The 17,528-nt window shown below is 45.6% G+C and overlaps 2 protein-coding genes across 4 annotated transcripts in view; both read right to left on the reverse strand.

The window, feature by feature from the left end:
- The window catches only part of RHOT2 (ras homolog family member T2), a 32,825-nt gene extending 22,024 nt beyond the window's left edge, over positions 1 to 10,801 (reverse strand). For 2 of the 3 annotated variants that reach the window (XM_063315241.1, XM_063315240.1), the window contains exons 1-4: positions 10,680 to 10,801; positions 3,947 to 4,005; positions 1,800 to 1,881; positions 162 to 205 (exon numbers count right to left, since the gene is read on the reverse strand). In XM_063315241.1, the coding sequence (XP_063171311.1) occupies positions 162 to 205; positions 1,800 to 1,881; positions 3,947 to 4,005; positions 10,680 to 10,716 (222 nt within the window). In that variant the 5' untranslated portion in view covers positions 10,717 to 10,801. Of the gene's footprint in view, positions 1 to 150; positions 206 to 1,799; positions 1,882 to 3,946; positions 4,006 to 10,679 lie in introns of those variants that run through there. The other variant, XM_063315242.1, reaches the window with a different exon arrangement.
- Positions 10,802 to 13,289: 2,488 nt separating this feature from the next.
- Positions 13,290 to 17,528, reverse strand: part of CFAP70 (cilia and flagella associated protein 70) — a 33,396-nt gene continuing 29,157 nt past the window's right edge. The window contains exons 25-28 of the mRNA XM_063315091.1: positions 15,853 to 15,942; positions 15,050 to 15,151; positions 14,591 to 14,638; positions 13,290 to 13,708 (exon numbers count right to left, since the gene is read on the reverse strand). Of these exons, the coding sequence (XP_063171161.1) occupies positions 13,628 to 13,708; positions 14,591 to 14,638; positions 15,050 to 15,151; positions 15,853 to 15,942 (321 nt within the window). The 3' untranslated portion in view covers positions 13,290 to 13,627. The remainder of the gene's footprint in view (positions 13,709 to 14,590; positions 14,639 to 15,049; positions 15,152 to 15,852; positions 15,943 to 17,528) is intronic.

Below are 17,528 nucleotides of genomic sequence, written 5' to 3' on the forward strand. Positions count from 1 at the left end.
AATGAAGCAAGCTGAACAAAACTGGGAAAGTTAGTTCCCACCATGCTTCGGGTGGGATTTTGAACGAGTTTTGCTTTTCGAGTCGAAGTTCAGGAGGGCACATGGGGGAGGGGGGGGGAGCTGCTCCAGGCCCACCCCACCCCTCCAGACCTTACGATCACCTTGGCAATCTCTTCTTGGAGCTCTTCTTCCGTCTGTTCTGATTCTGAAAGGGGAAACAAGGGTGGCATGTTTTGGCCCTGCAGTCTTTCAGGAACATGCAGAAAGTGCTTCTGCCCATCTAACGTTCCCACCCAGCATCTCTTTCCTAACTTCAGCGATCGTTTTAAAAAGGGATGAATGTCAAACACGGCCTCAAAAGGCAAAGAAATCCATCTCTGCTTCCCCGAATTGAACGGATCTCCCTGGAATTCAGTTTCAAATTACAGGTAGTCCTCAACTTACGACTGTTCGCTTAACGACAGTCCAAAGTTACGACGGCCTTGGAATGCGTCTTTATAGCCTGTAAAGCGCTTCTGAGGGCTGCAAAACGTCGCACCCCCTTGCGGCCACACGATTGCGTTTCGGGCGCTTGGCAACCGGCTCGCATTTACGACCCGTTGCAGCATCCCACGGTCATATGATCACGTTTTGAGACTTTTTGAGACTTTGCCCATTGGGGGAAGCTGGATTCGCTTAACAACCCCCATAAAAATGGTCGTCAAATCGGGTCAGGTCACGTGGTGACTTGACTTCTGACAATGACTTACGATGGAAATTCTGGTCCCAATTGTGGTCGTAAGCCGAGGACTACTTGGCTATAGAATAGATGGAAGGTTTAGCTAGTTTTACAAAGTTGAGGGTATTTTGCTGGTTTTTTCCCCACAGAACTCCCACATTAGACTGGTTAAGTACCTGATTAAGATATTATAGGACCCCTTTCCTTAAACTGATGTATTCCAGAGGAACTGAGCTTCAACTCCCATAATTCCCAGTCAGCCCATTTCAGGATGGCTAAGCATTAAGGGAGGAAAAGCCAACCATAGTTGGAGAGCACAATGATATCTGGCAGTTGTGTAGGGTTTCTTGCTCCCAAGTATAAATTTTCAGGGGGAAAAAATTCACTATTTTGCACTTATAAAATACAATTCTATAAAAGGCTTTAGATCAAATTCTTCAGTACAGCTATTGTGAAGAGGCTGCACTGTATTGAAAGTTGCTAGAAAAAAGCTGCTAGAGATGCATGGAATTGCAGGCAGGAAGCCTTCCATCCACCGAAGGAGAAAACAGCAGTCACAGATTGAAGGGCCACCATGGACGGGGCGTCAGGGCAACAGTGGAGCCAAGTTGGTCCCATCTACTGCTCAGAGAAGGAATGAGCCCTTGCAGGGCGCTCACTTTTTAAAATTTATTTATTTATTTATCCATCAAATTTCGCCACCACCCATCTCCCCCCCAAGGAATTCTTTCATGAATTCTGAAAATGCGTAGGGGAGAGAGAAAACTTTCCAGCCTGAATTCCAAATTTTGGACTTGCACGTCGTTTGCATGTCACATGGTCCCAGCCAGGATCGGTTGTAAAAATTGTGATCCACAAGTTCACGTGCCGTTTAGGCTTGCTGAACAAATCAGGCTCAAATGCACTGTGGTTTCCCACAATGCATGAACCAGGTCAAAGTCTGTGACCTTTCCTGACTAACGCCCAGAACGGTTCCAAAAGGAAGACCGTGCACGCAACTTGCATGCTGCGGGGATGCAGCAGTACAAAAATGGCTTGGACGAAAATGGAAGGAAGAAAGGCAACGGGAGGGACCACCTACCCGAGTAGTCTACAATGTGAGTGGGGACCTTCTCAGGAGTGACATCTGCAGGGATTATGATCTCTTCTGCACGAGGAGGTACCTGGAGGGAAAAAAGGGTCATCGCTGACACAGTGGAGAGCATACCTCAGATGATAAAGGCTTAAGACAAGCAGCTAATTTATTTTTATACTGCCCTCATGCATAGACTCTGGATTTACAAAATAGTTTTCAAAACAAAAACATCAGTATAAACTCAAAATGATCCAGAACCATAACCTCCCAGTGGCTGCCTGGTCCCCATTTGATTAGCAACTGAACGGCTACTGAAAAAGAAGCATTTTGGGTGTCTTTTGAAGTCCTAGGAGAAAGATGGCCAAACACACCTCTAGGGGCAACATATTCCATAATCCCGCCCTCACAAACAGAAGGCCTGCCTTCTGGTCCATTCTCCCCATACTTCTTGAGAGGATGGGACTCTGTGGAGAGTAAAGAGGATGGCCTTGATGGAGAGAGGGGAGATCTGTTACCAAATCAACAAGGAGGGAAACATGGCTTAAGCCCAGACAATAAAGGAGGAATGCGAAAATGTCTCAGACAGACACCCCACTAATTGATCTTTGTATAAGTGGGGGGAGGGAGGTAACCCATAATCAGATCTGCATGTTTCTGTTACTACAGCCATTCTTAATAAAAGTAGTTTTAGTCTTAACATGGAATTGATTTCTTGATCTGATCTACATCTTGGGGCTGACAGAAGCCCTCTCTGGATGATCTCACAGGGTGACCAGAATCACTTTGAACTAGTGGTCCTGGATAAATAGTTCGGGGATGATCCTGGTGCCCTACTAGGAAACTTACACTATTAGCAGCACTAGGGTTGAAAAATGAGATGGTGGGAATGGGACAGGCAGACTCTGTCTCTGTCAGTTAAATGCAAATCGGAGATCCTTTTCCCTTTCAATAAATCTGGTTAAAGAAGACTGTGAGAATCTTGCCTTTTGGTGTAGGCAGGTGTTAAGGGCTTGACAGCAAGAAAAGCTACTTCCAACTTAGTGGCTCTTTCACCATGAACAATCTTCAGCAATGTGTGTGAAAATTATACAAAACCCCAGAATGGGATTATCCTGGTATCCTGCAGCTCTTACCATCTTTAGCCCAAATGGCCAATGGAAAGGATTTCTGAAAATTGTCATTCAGAACATTTAGAGGGCAGCTGTCCTTGCACAAGAATGGTGGGGCAAAACACTGCTATCCAGGGGAAGTGAGGAGTCAATTTTGACTGAACCTGTGCAATACTTTCCACAGGGACTGGGAGGGAAGCAACTGAATGTTGCTGAGAGGTGGGAGAGAGGAAGAGGGACACAGATGGAGAGGCGAGGCAGGAGGAGGAGGGATTATGGCAGGAAGCCACGTTCAGACTGCACTACAAAAGTAGCCCAAATCGGCAGTCACCACATGGCCACACCTGACACTGCACTGAATTTTGGAGGAGCTTAATGAACAAGTACAGGAGTGAAGTTTCAGGCCTCCCTCATCTCACCTCCAAGAAGTGGAGTGAGTGGGTAAGAGGGAGATGTCCCTTGGAAACCAAGTGTCTGGACTCCTGGCCTTGAGGCAGGGGGATGGACTTCAAAGAAGACAGAGGAGGAGGAGGAGATGATAATCATCATCAGAGGGGAAGAAACCAACAACAGTGCTGTCAGGAGAAAAGTTTACAGAGAAGCAGCAGCTGGGGAGTTCAGGAGTTTGAAGGGCTTGGCCACTGTAGGTTTGCAGAATGTGGACTCAGCAGCCAAAAAGTTCCAACCATGGATAAAGATGAGAAGGGGGACGAAAGGCCTGACTTGACACCCTGAGCTAAAAAGATCCGGTAAATCCGTGGCTGTGCAATTAAGTTATTTCAACACACCAAAGAAAGGAAAGCAAAGCTTTCCAGAATGGAAATGGCAGGCAAACACCATCCCAGAGATCTGCTCCATCTGGACAACTTTCTTTTCACCAAAGGTCATTACAACCGGCTGTCCTGCAGGAAGGACCCCTGGGGTTTCTGTCTCTCTGCTTGTCAATAATAGTGGTATTTTCACTTACACGTGTTTATACTGCTTATAAGTTGCTATGGGAAAGCTTTTATGTGATGAGGCGCAGCAGCAGCAACTTCTACTCACCTCTTCAGGAAACTCCTCACCCACCAGAGCCATAATCAAAGACGTTTTCCCCACTTGGGCTGTAAGAGAGAGAAGCAGCAGGGTTATACTAGAGCAGTGTCTCTCAACCTCAGCCACTTTGAGATGTGTGGACTTCAACTCCCATTCACGCGGGGTGAACGCAGCCCATGCGTTTCGGGTGGCCTCAGACCAGAACATTCTGGCTGGAGCCCTCCACATTGTGTGGTCACTTCTTGACGGTTTTGCTGTCTGCTGCTCGGAAAATGTTAGCTTAAGGGGATGAGCAGGCTGGAAGGAACAGAGAAAATGTAACACAGTTCAGAAGATGGAAGGTTTGGGAGCTCCAGAGCTGATGGGCCCCGCCTGGCAAAGACCTGAAAGCCAACAGCTTAGATGTTGGCACGCTTGGGTGCACCCATCCCTTTGTAAATGCCAGGAGGATTACAATTAGAGCTTCGCTGCCCCAAGCAGCTGCTTTTCAGCTCTCCCGTTGGAAGTCAGTGGGAGAGAGTCAAAGCTCTTCCTATAGATCAGTGGTTCTCAACCTCAGCAACTTTAAGACGGGTGGACTTCAACTCCCAGAATTCCCCAGCCAGCCATTCCCCAGCTGGCTGGGGAATTCTGGAAGTTGAAGTCTGCACATCTGAAAGCTGCTGAGGTTGAGAACCACTGCACTAGAGTAGGTTGGGTGGTCTCATATTAGCCTCAGAAAGGCAGCCTTTGACTTTCAGCTGCTTAGTGAGTTTTCGTGCTGTACATGGACTCTATCTCTGCCGTATCACACTGGATCACCACCGTGTCCACACATGGTCACTGGCTCCAATATGATTCCATAAGTAGTTTGTTTGCTCCTGGCTAGAATTTACAGTTTTGGACCACAACTCCCACAAGCCCTCGATATTGTGGACCATGGTAAAGGATTGTGGCAGTCGATCTACAGCACCCCAGTTTGCTTATCCCTGTTGTCAGAAAACCAACCAAAGTTTCCAAGTCAGAAGTTTCACTGTGTAGTTCAACCCTATACCATGTCCTGAATTACCCAAATAAAATCCAGGTCTCATACTTGTTTTGCTGGATTAGTTGCTGGGAATGCTATCTTCCAGCAAAGCTCCTTCACCAACTAAGATAGAAATAGGCAACCTGATCCTCTCCAGATGGTTTGAACTTTACAACCATCACGCTCCAGCCAACTGAAAAGTAATTATCAGAGGCAGAGTTTAGAATTTCTAGAGCATCACCTAACTTGTTCTAAAACGATCTGCAAAAGCTTGCTCAGAGGAAGATATTTTTCTGAGTTAGATTTAGAAAGGCATGAAACAAAGCATTCTTCATGGTAGGCATCTTAATGCTAGAGTACTTTTCCCAAGAGAAGGTCAATACAGTCAGCCACCAAAACAAAAGAAGAAAAAAAGTGGCAAAGCTGGTAAAAGTTTGGTTCCACTTGAGCAAGCCAAGTGGGAGGATTTCAGCTTTTATTTATGAAGTGGCGTAAGAACATTGCCCAGGAACGAGATTATACATACTGACACACTGCTTTGTAATTTGAACAAATGCCTGCCTGACTGGCTTTCATATGAAGATGGTTAGCTGAAGACTTTTGTGGACCCAGGAGGTTAAACAGTCAATTGGGGCTCTGCAGTGCTTCAGGTTTGATTCCAAAAAGGTCCTATTAATTTCAAGGAAAGACAGCAGCTGTATATAAGAGTCTAGCCAGGTTACATTGGTGCCCTGATGCACGATGCAGCAAGCCTTATTATAAATCTCTCAGAATGACTGGCTTTATGGAAGACATAAAAGGAAAAAGGAGTTCTGTGGGAAACAGAACATCTTCCTCTGCAAGAAAAGAAATACAGCAAATATTTTCGCTCTCTGCCTTTCAACAGCTCATTTGATCACACCCAGATTTCACAGCTAGAAATTGCGTTTTATCCCTTCCCGAAATGAATACTAGAATTCTGTTCCAGACACTGAGTTCCATCTGCTTGGCAATGCAGCTCTACGTCTGCAGAAGGGTTTTTGCTTGGACATTTTGTCTTTCCTCAAGAAAGTCCTCTCCTCTCCGTTATAACTGCATCCCCCCAATAACCCCGAGAAGTAACTTGGGCAAAAGTGAGCAGCAGTAATTTTATTAACTTACTGGGTTCACTGGATGTTTAATCTGGCCTTTCCAGTCCTAGACCAACAATATATGTGCCATTTGCCTTGAGCCTCTACAGTAGCAATTTTGCTTTTTTTTTTTACACCTGGAGGCTATGCAGGTATGTTGGAAGAACTGTCTCTGACTCAATCCTACCAAGACCAAGTGGCTGCGGGTGTCTGCCAGCCAGATCTGGGTATATTCCATATTTGACCTTGGATGGGGTAGCACTTCCTCCTTCAAGGCTGGCACACAATCTGGGGGTCTTCTTGGACTAGCAACTCCTGCTTGAAGAGCAAGTGTCAGCTGTGGCCAAGAAAGCCTTTGCCCAATTCCATCTGGTGCACCAGCTGCACCCTTTCCTTGATCAGGGAGCCCTTCAGACAGTCAGTCACGCTCTAGTCACCTCTTGGCTTGACTACTGTAATGCGCTCTACATGGGGCTGCCCTTGAAGACCACCCGGAAACTTCAACTGGTTCAGAATGCAGTGGCGTGAGCAGTAATGGGCATGTGTTGGTATGCCCATATAACACCTCTGCACTGTGAGCTGCGCTGGTTATTATTATTACTATCCAAAAAATACATTAGAGAGAGGTGGGGGAGCAAAATCCTAAAAAACTGAGAGCACATGGAAAACATCAACTCTTTTATTAAACTAAATGGACTCTTTCCTTGTGTTTTCCTGGAAACACAAATGTTAGCAGGGAAGACAGATTCCCACACTGGCTCTCCAAAGAAAGGAATTGTAATGGTATGTGGGAATGACCTTGGGAGACAGGAGGAAGAGCCGCAGCCAGGGGAACAGTCGGATAAGAGGCAGCTGAGCCCACAGAAGGACTTTAAGTTGAGTTGGCAACATTCGCGAGACACTGAACATATTTTGGATTTTTGAGAGCAAAGGAAGGGGCACTCTCACCAAATGGCTGCTCTTGTGGACATACCCAATCTCAAAACACATACTGACCGGAAGACAAGCATCTATGAGACTGTCATAAACCGAAAAAGGATGCCTATCCTTAACCAAGAGTGGCATTAGCTAAAAACGCATCCTTTTCCCATTCACTACTCTGTTTTTCATAAAAAGATTACTAAGACTTCATACAAAGACAGATTCTTCCGGCCACAACAAGTTCTCCAACCTACCTTCTACCATCACCTGCAAGGCAGCAAGCCCACAGGGAACAGCCTCCGGGTCACAGCTTACTCAGGAACAAACAAGTCCTCCATAAGCTACCTTAAATAACCCTGGCAAGTAGCAAGGGAACTCAAAATGATTATCTCCATACTGCAAGTGAGATGGACTAAGGTCCCTCAGAGGTGAGGTTTGAGCCTCCTGATTGTGGGCTCATCATCCTCTCAATACAAAAAACAAGTTGTTTTTTAAAGTGCATTTACCAAAGGAACCAGAACTGTTCCTCTTGGGACTGATGGAGAAACAGCTCAAGAAACAGCATGGGACTTTGCTTTTATATATGATTACAGCAACAAGACCTTTATATGCACAACGACAGAAAGGCCCACGAATTCCCACAGTGGAAGAATGGATGGTTAAATTAATGGAATGGGCCCAAATGGCCAAGTTAACAGCGCTGATGAGAGAAAATACCGTGTCTGGATTTGTCTCTACTTGGCAACCACTTTTGGATTATTTGCTTGTGCCTGAAAAAAAATGAAGTTTTGATTTTGGGTTTTGATGATCAAATGGTTTGATTTCATAGAAATAATGTTACTAAGGTTTAATTAATGGGAAGAGATTATATTTGTATAAAATGCATTTATATCTGTATTGGAGAAGGTCGGAAGTCACTTTTTCTGCTTTCTGTCTAATTTCGCACTTTTATAGTTTTTCTTTTTTCTTTAGTTCTGTACTCTGTCTTACCTATACTCAATATTTTGCATTTTAACTGTGAAAATCAATAAAGTTCTTTTTTAAAAAATACAGAAAGCAAGTTGCTTTTCTCCAACATTTCATTCCTGATCCCTCGTTATTCTGATCCTCCTACATTTCTTCAGGCTCTATCCTCCTCTCCCCCAACTTCTCCTTGTTCTTTTCTTCTAGACTTTTAACAACCGGTACAGAATGCTCCCTCTTGCCACCTATATTTGATAACGCTAATCGTTCTACACTTCTCTTTTATGTATCTAAAACATAAAACAGTTACTGTATATTTTGCCTTTTCCAAAACTACCTCCAATAACATTCTATGTTATCTTAAGCTATGTTCTTTCTCCCTTTCTCCAGGATTCTGATTATGAATGAATGTTGGCATGACTTAACTGAGAAATACCACAAGCGTTTAACCGAGATTAAATATGGAAAAAAATTAAATACTTAAAAATTAAAAGCCAAAGTGTTGCAGCAACTTGAAAATGGACATACTTATCAGCACCATAAGCCGGAGACCATAATGCCAGATGAAGGATGCTGTTTTCTGTATTATTTTGTGAAGAATCTTTTAGAACAATTTTGCAAGCCCAATTCTTTCAATTAGTCTAAGAGTAATAATCGGATAAGACTGCTGTAGCAAAAATGTCAAGAGGATATTTTAGGATCAGGTTTCTGTTTCATTAGTTATTTACGTAAGTATAAAAACACATTATAAAATACATACAAAACTACTGAAAGCTAGGCCTAGATTACATCAGTTAAAGCACATAAAATGAATGCTAAGTGTCAAGGAAACTGGGAAGAAGGATTTCAAATTATTCAAAGAGTCTTTGCCTTAATAAACTCTCTATAAACAAGGCTGAGAAATTCCTCTTGCAATTTCCAGGATTCTGCATTTACACCTGCCTAGCATTCAAGATCCCCTTCTGGAAACCTTGCTTCCTTAATCTTGCCCAGCCAAGGGGGTCTTACTGCTGGGCATCAAGCACCCATCGCTATCTTTCAGCCGAAGCAATTCACCAGGGTAGATTTTGCAAGCATGAAACCTCCCAAAGGAGATAATGCTAATAATTTATTAAATTTATATGCCCCCCAACTCCCAGCGACTCTGCGCAGTTTACAGTTTGTTAAAAACTTTAAAACAAGAAAACAACACAAAACAAAAAAGAACAAAGATGGCAGAGATAACAAACTCAGATGAGGAAAAAGAAAAGGAAGAAAAAGGGCATCAATCATCCTCATCAAAGGCCTGGGCGAAGAACCAGATCTTCAGGGTCCTTCAAAACAGCAGTAGGGTAGAGGCCGTTCAAATCTTGGGGAGAACCTCATTCCAGAGGGCAAGTGCTGCTACAGAGAAGGCGTGGTTCTGGGGTGCCAATAGATGGCATTGTTTACTTGAAGGAACCCAGAGTGTGCCAACCCTGCCAGATTGGAGGGGAGTAAATAATAAATAATAATTGGATAAATAATTGAAACTCAGTATGTAGTGGGCATCTCTGAAACGCTGGATAATATTTTATCTGCAATGATGATAATGATGATGATGATAGATAGATAGATAAATAAATAAATAAAACTTGTATGCTACTTGACTTCCAGCAACTCAGGGCAGCTCACAACCATTAAAGAAATCACAATAAAAATCAATAAAACTTAAAAAAAATAAAGATATAAGATGGTGAGCACAATGAAGCAAGGGGTCTCAGTCTTCCCCCTCAAAGGCCTGGATGAAGAACCAGGTCTTAATGGCTCTTCTAAATAACACCAGAGTGGGGGCCATCTGGATCTCGGGGCGGGGGGGAACCAAGATACTGCCTCTGCTCATCAAAGTTCTACAAGGCAATCATCTCCGGACCATGAAACCACTGGGCTCGCGTCTGTCCCATTTCTATCTCCTCACTGTCTTGCCTTCCAGACACAGACCCCAATCGCAGCTACACCAAACGCACATCCTTCACATCTGGTTCGTAGCAGGCCTTTGCTTCACTGAAACATCCACAGCAGAGTAGGGGCCATCCAGGGTCCCAATGGATGGCCTTATTGAATCAAAGGAACCCACAGTGCCCCAACCTTGCAGGATCCAATTGGCTGGGCAGATGCTATGGGAGACAGGCAGATAACCTGGCCCGATGCTACATGGGGCTTTACAGCACCTTGAATTGCACCTGGAAGGAAACCTGCAACGAGTTTGGCTCGCGAAGCAGAGGTGTTACATGGGAAAACCGAGGCATGCCCCGCACTGCTTGCCCCGCTGCACTGTGCTGCCGGGTGGTCTTCAAGGGCAGCCCCACGTAGAGAGCCTTGCAGTAGTCAAGCCAGGTAACGCTGTAAGGAGGCTGAAAGCTCCCCCAAGCCCGGCCCAGTTAGGAACAGCCCCTCCCCGCCCCTGGCTGCAACTTTCCCACCCTTCTTGCGCCCTGCAGAGATGCTGGGCTCCTCTCTCCCTCCCAGCCCCACTCCCCCCCATTACCACGTGCCCTCACTCCACCCTTGACCCGCCTCCAAGGTCACCCCCGGGCCTCCTGACCCCACCCAGGGGTCCCTGGCCCCGCCCCCGGCTGGCCCCGCCCCCAGGCCTCCTGGCCCGCCCCCGTCCCTTTCGCCCGGCTACCTCAAGAGCTCGACCCCGCGCCCGGAGCGCCCACGCGGCGGCACCCCCGCCCCCGGGCCGCCCCGATCCCGGCAGGCCGCCCCCACCCGCTCTTACCTTCCCCCAGCAGGAGGATGCGCACGTCCCGCCTCATCCCCGCGGCTTCGGGGGCTGCAGCGACGCAGCCCGTCCCGCCGCCACTTCCCACCCGCTCGGCGCCGCCGCCGCCTCCGGTCCCACTTCCGCTTCCGGCTTCCTGCACGGCGCCGCGCACCGCCTGGAGCGCCCTCTGCGGCCGGAGGGTCAAACGGCAGCCCTCTGCTTGGAGAGGCGAGGCGGGCTGGGGTGGCTGGCGCTTCCAGGGCGTCGGCGGGGGTCTCCTCCGGTGCCACCCCAGACTTTCGGGTGTTTGCAGCGCCCTTCGGCCGTGCTAGCTGCAGATATCAGCTGAGCCTACGTTTAGCAAGGAGAATTGGGATGCACCGGACCCTGCTGGACAAAATCCCTCACCGCAGTGTTTCTCAACCTCGGCAGCTGTAAGGTGTGCGGACTTCAACTCCCAGAATTCCCCAGCCAGCCATGCTTGCTGGGGAATTCTGGGAGTTGAAGTCCGCACACCTTACAGCAGCTGAGGTTGAGAAACACTGACTTACGGAATTGGGAAGAGCAGTTTCTCTAACACAGAGCTTCATTTGGGTTCATCTGCTTTTTAAAGGTCTGTTGGCCCCCTGAATTCTGGCCCAACTGCTCATTACCCAGGGTGAGATGGTAGAATTCTGGTCCAGGGTTGAGAGGGTGGTGGGATAAATGATATTTTGGAATGCTGACTCTCCCTGAATGTATTGAACTAGCCAGGGAAAGGGTGAACTGAGACCCAAGGCAGTCTTCCCTAATTCACTACTCTCTCCAGATGTGTGGTGGGAATGCAGCTGGCACAATCCCCAGCCACGCAGGAGCATCTGTAGGTGGGAAATGACATCAGGGGCCCTGACGTCATTGTGCGGCCACAAATGATATAATTCACATCATTTGTGCAGTGGTTGACCCATGCAGTGTAATTGGGGCTTTTCAGAGATGCCTATGTAACCATGCAAGTGTTCCAAATAGAGAAATGGTAGCCTTGCTCTGTAAGCAGCACCAAAAAGCCCAATGCCCATTCCCACAATTGCATTTTGGCATTTGGCATTCTTTTTTTCAATCCATCCATCTGTTACTGGCCTTACTGACATGCCCCAGCGAAGCTTTCACGTAAGTTCTTTGGAACAAATTTACTCAGCGGTGTATTATTAAATTGGAAAAAATACCCACATTCAAAGCTATTTCCTTCTGGAGTGTTCAGGAGGAAGATACCCCTTTGTGCAACCAAGATCCTATTTGAACTGTTCATCAAGTGACATCATGTCTTCTGGGCAGGCCTCATTTCCTCTTGTAGAGTTGAAATGGATGGTCCATTGTAGTCAAGATGAAGATAAAACTGATAATTGACTTCAGAATGCGTCATCTCAGGTTAATTGGTAAAACATTTTCCCAACATATTTGGAGGGGATAATGCAAGTTTTCCACCACAGAATCTCTCTTTTGTTCCAGAACAGACAAATGGACATTTGTAAAAAGCTAAATCCTGTCTGACTGCTTAGTAAAATCTTGTATCATAAAGCAAAATTTTAAAAAAATAACCCTCACCCATTCATTCATCAATAATATTTAAAGATGTCAACATTTAGCTATACCAGTTGTTTCCAAATCAAGCCAGGGCTGTTGTTTTTGTGGTGCTCTGGAAATTAAATGATGTGTTTTTAGCCTTTGGGAGAATTCCTAAGCCAGGACAGAATTTTTCCAGCTCTTTGCAGTTCATGTATTTGCAATAAAAATGTAAACCTATTCTGTTTGGAGATGAAAGATGAACAGGGACATGAAAAATGACATTATACTTTAGAACTCATGCAGAGACTTCAGGGGACTGCTATTTAAAGGGAAATACACAGTTGGCAATACCTCTACAAAGAATTCAAGAATGAATGAGAATTGCTTGACAGCCCCAACAGATTCATGTAGCACAGAAATTCTCTATCATGGTGTCTGTTTGAAATTAACCACATGTCACTTGTATAACAATTGGTGAAATTCAGCTTTGCACATTAAAAACTCATGCACAGACATTTCCCTTGCAAATGTACTTATAATGAAAAGAACAATTGCAGCCTGAGCTGTGTATGTTTTTCTGGAAGAGAAGTTACTAAAATTAATGATTCTTACTCCCAAAGGATGGCACACCAGAGTACAAGACACCGTAAATAAACAGATCCAAACTATTTTATTAAACCATCTGCCCCAAATTGCTGTTGTTGAATCCCTGCCTATCACATTTTAGATGTTCTCTTTCAAAATTCTGTGCTGCCAAAGCAATTACAGGAAGCAGACAAAAACAAACTTTGAAACATCGACAAAATAAAGGAGGGTTCACAATACACATTGCCACTGTCAAAAAGGGGTCACTATGCTACAACTTTCTGAGGGAAGGATCTCCAAGGAGCTACCTATCTGGATGAAGTAACTGAATCAAAACCTTTGTAAGAACTCACACCCAAGGATATAATTTTGGGAACCCCAGTTAACAAAATGCTGCATTAAATCCAATCTATTAATTACCCTGCTCCTGCTCTGGGTTGTAATATCCACTTATACTAAAGAAGACCTGGAAATGCCCAGTGAGGCAGTTCACATTTCAGGGGCTGCGAACGCTTGCTTCAGCGTATTGACCCCTAGAGATCAGTCAGACCTTGTGGTGCCTTGTGGCCGACTTCAAGGGCACAGCTGGATATTCCACAAAGTGAATGGAATCCTTCCAGTGTATTTCCCAGAATGTTCTTCTAAATTCCAGGAGCTCATACACTGCCATGCGGAAGCCCCGTAAGCTTTTCACAATGCAACGTTGGAAACAACCAGCCATCAATGTTTCAAGATGGGGCAGCAGCCAGCTGGGCTGATGGTTGGCAACAATCTGGCAACCTGGCCTACCTCCCTGCTGGATGGGGCCCCGGCTTCAACAGTAGCAGCGGAGGAGATCAGAATGACGGGTCACCAAAGCCAACTTCTAACTGCACCTGTTTGATCTCCTGCAGGAGATCTGGGTTGTCCAGCTCCAGCTGCAACACAAGGAAAAGAGGGAAGGGGCAACGTAAAATTCTGTCAGATAAACTTTGGTTCAAGAAGGAAGCCTTCAGCAGCGCATCCTACTTCAACCCTATACAAGACAAGCAGAAAAATACCTCCTTGTTAACCTGCCAAATATTAACCAACACGATCTCTCAATTCCTAGCACCAAGCAGCCACCTGGGTCATGAATGTGCTCTGCAACTCTACCTCTTGTTCAATATAGAATGTGTCGTACTTTTCAGCATGGGAACATTCAGAATCTGAGACCTCATACATGGTTTCCTTTAAGAAAACAACAAACAAACCCCATCTCTAGGGCCAGGCAGCTCTTTCCATATTAGCTTCTAAGAACAATCAGGGAACAGGATGGAATTTTGATCAGAAGAGACAGGATGACTTATTTCCTAAGTCATTTACGGCACAATCCTAAACTCAGAAAGAAGGGCTATTAATTTAACCAGATCCCACGTCCACACAATGAACCTAAAACTGCAGCCTAACATAGTCAGTTTAGCCCCCAGCTGCTTAGAGCACCGGCTCTCCTCTTTAGCCTGTATCACGTATAACAAGCAGTTCTCTGAATCGCAACCGGGGAAGATGGTGTTTTATTTATTTTATTTGAGCCTCTTGGATTGCAGGAATTGGGTCTTGAGACAAACTGGCCCACACTGCTGACAGATAACTTGGGTCTGGCTGCTGCTTTGGGGGGAAAGGGGTTGGTGATGGTAGTCTGCTAACGTTAGGGGGAGACCTTTTTTTGGACAGCCCAATTCCATCAGCCAAGTGTGACAGGTCGGAATACCTGGAAAGGCCTTCGTGGCTGCCCCAGAGATCTGGGAAACTTGAAAGAGAAAAAAAAAATTGTGACTAACCTTGACAGCATATTTATATGACTGTTCTGCCTCCAGCTGCCTTCCGCCCTAAGGGGGGGAAAACAGCAGTCGGTACTGAACAGGTTCTGACAAGACAAGAAACACTAAAAAGGCTCAGCTGCATTTTAAAGGAGAATGGGGAATGGAGGACTAAACCTCCAGAGGAAGTATCTAATCAAACTGAGAATAGTAAGAAAAAGAAGGCAACAAAGAGAAAGGAAAGGGTGCGGGGTCTGATGTGAAAATGTATTTCTGTCTTGAGTGAGCAGTTCCTTCGATCCATCCATTGACCAGTCAAGTCTCTGAAAAACGCCTTCAAATGGTTAGACATCACTTTCATTCAAAGGAGCTTTGAAGTCCTCCACATACATGCCCCTACTCTAACCACAACTGTACTCCTATGACTGCAAGAAGAGCACATTCTTAGCTGTTGGATAAAATGGACCTTTGGGGACTCACCTTCATACAGACCAAAGCAAGGTACGCCCACACTTCTGCGTTGTTGTTGTTGAGGGCATTGGCTTCAGACAGAGCGTCCTCTGCCTCTGCCATTTCTTTCAGCTACAGAAAAGAGATTTGCTAATTAAAAACCAACATCAGCCTCGCTTCGCATTCGGACACACAGGGATGTAGGAAAGCTGCAGCCCACCCATTCCATCTGCCCTCGGGATTCTGAAGATGCAGGGAGTTGCAGTTTCATGACTTCTGGAAGGTACCAACCTGGGGAAGGTTGATGGAGCAGCTGAAGGATGTGAGAAGGAGAATGCACGTGCTTGTGGGTGCTTCCTTTCATGCAGTTCAGTTTCTTTTCAGAAACTTTAGACATTGGGACAACTATCGGACACTGAGTGTCAGAAAAACCCACAGAGCAGGGTTTCTCCACCAGGGTTCCATGGAACCCTAGGGTTGGGCAAGAGGTCACGAGGGAGATCACGATTTATTTTAAAAATTGTCTGTCTGTCCGTCTGTCTGTCTATCTCACACTTCTGCAATCCCCCCGCCCCACAACACCCACCCAACAACAAACCTGTAAAGAGGAACCAGGCTGAGAATCCTTCTCTAATGTTCCTGGAAGTGCCAGGGATCATACCTGAGGTCTCCTGCATGCAAAGAAGAGACTAAGGCCTTCTTAAGGGATGACTCTTGTCTCTTTTGTGCAGGAGAAGAGAGGGAAATGGAAAATTCCTCATGCCATTGATCTGTTTGGTTCTCCATTCTCACTAATCTACAGGTCTGAGGGGCAAAACGGCTCCATCTCTTACCCGGTAGCAGGCGATTCCTACTCCCAGCCACGTGAGACAAGAAGGTGATTTCTTACTCGCCACAAGGTACATGTGCTTTGCTTTGTCGTACTGCCAAAAGAAAAGAGGGAGTAATTACTCTCCAGGCTGTGGCTATTTATGCCTGCTTTCCCCCTGCTTGTTGACAAAAGCTTCCTGCAGCTGTCCAAATGGAAAGAACCATCCAGAGGTTATTAGCAGCTGTTTCAATATGACTGACTCGAGGCGGGTGGTTAGAGAGGCTCATAAAACTTCAGAAATAATCTCGGAAAACAGGATGGGGTTATAGAACATATAACCCTGGCCATGAGAAAAACAACAGCCAAAACTCAGAGGCAGTGCCTTTGTAAGGCAAATGGAAGCATTACAGAAGGATTGCATTTGAAGATAGCTTTGACCAATGGCTGGAATGTATTTTTTTCCCAAATGGGAAATGTATGAAAATTTGCTTCTGTCTTCTGCCCAACCAGCTTTGGGGGGAAGAAAATGGCCAAGGAGATTATGATGATGATTAAAATTAACCTTAACTAATTGCTTCTTATTCTTACTGCCCAGGCTGCACAAACCAGCAAGACCTGAAACTGAACATTACCTGGGCACTGAGCACGCAAAGAGTGCACACCAAAACCCCAAACTCAACAAAGCAACCCCAACTTCTCAACATAGTATAATTTTATTTATATTTCAAATTTAGTCACCGCCCATCTCACTCAGGGAGTGATTCTGGGCGGTTTACGATAAAACAAGAATAAAATACCAGTTAAAATACCAGTTAAAATACAATAAAATAATGTAACAATGCAATAAAAGCAAGCATCTTAAATAAATAATATATTCCAAGGGACTAGATGGTAAAAAGTTCTTAAATTAATGTACGGGAGCATCTTCAGGGTGCTAACCATCCCCAGAGTTGGTTAGACCCATGCAGACCCAGATCTTCACCCCTTTCTGGAAGGCCGGGAGAGTGGGGGCCAGCCTTACCTCTGGGGGAAGAGTGTTCCATAGGGCAGGGGCAACAGCAGAGAAGACTCTCATAACAACAACGACGACGACAACGGTCATTATGTGTACAATGTGCATTAGCACCAACAGCATTAGTAGTCAGCTAGTGGGCCGCAACAATCCTGTTCTTTTTCTCCCAGCAACAGCGTAGTGTCCACAATTGCTCGTCAGCTCTGAATCATCGGCTGTTTTGGCCCAACACACTGCCCACCACATTCCTCTGTCCAGGCTAAGCCAACAGCAGCAGGAACATGCAGTCCCTCCTGTTGTGCAGGCTAGACCGGACATTTTAAAAGAAAGCAGTAAATGAATCACAAGTCACAAAACACAAACCCAGTCACAGAACCTGGAACTGCCCAGAGCTCCCAAACAGCCAAATTTTGTTTTGAACTGAAAACAAAACTTTCCAAAGAGAGAGAGTGTGTTCCAAAGCACTCAGAAGGCCCATGCAGAGCTCATAATCATTTGGGTGCAGGAAGTTTTGCACAACTCCACTTTTTTTTCCTTCCTAGCATTCTTCCCACAGGTGCAGGGTCTGCTTTTTTCCCAGACCAACCAAATGTTGATCTCTTGGTTGTGACAGGAATTGACTGCCTTGTCAATTCCTGTCAAACCAATGGATCAATGTTGGCTGATCTGGAAAAAAGAAAACAGTT

The sequence above is a fragment of the Candoia aspera genome, chromosome 14 (assembly GCF_035149785.1).
Source record: "Candoia aspera isolate rCanAsp1 chromosome 14, rCanAsp1.hap2, whole genome shotgun sequence".
Classification (NCBI taxonomy): domain Eukaryota; kingdom Metazoa; phylum Chordata; class Lepidosauria; order Squamata; family Boidae; genus Candoia; species Candoia aspera.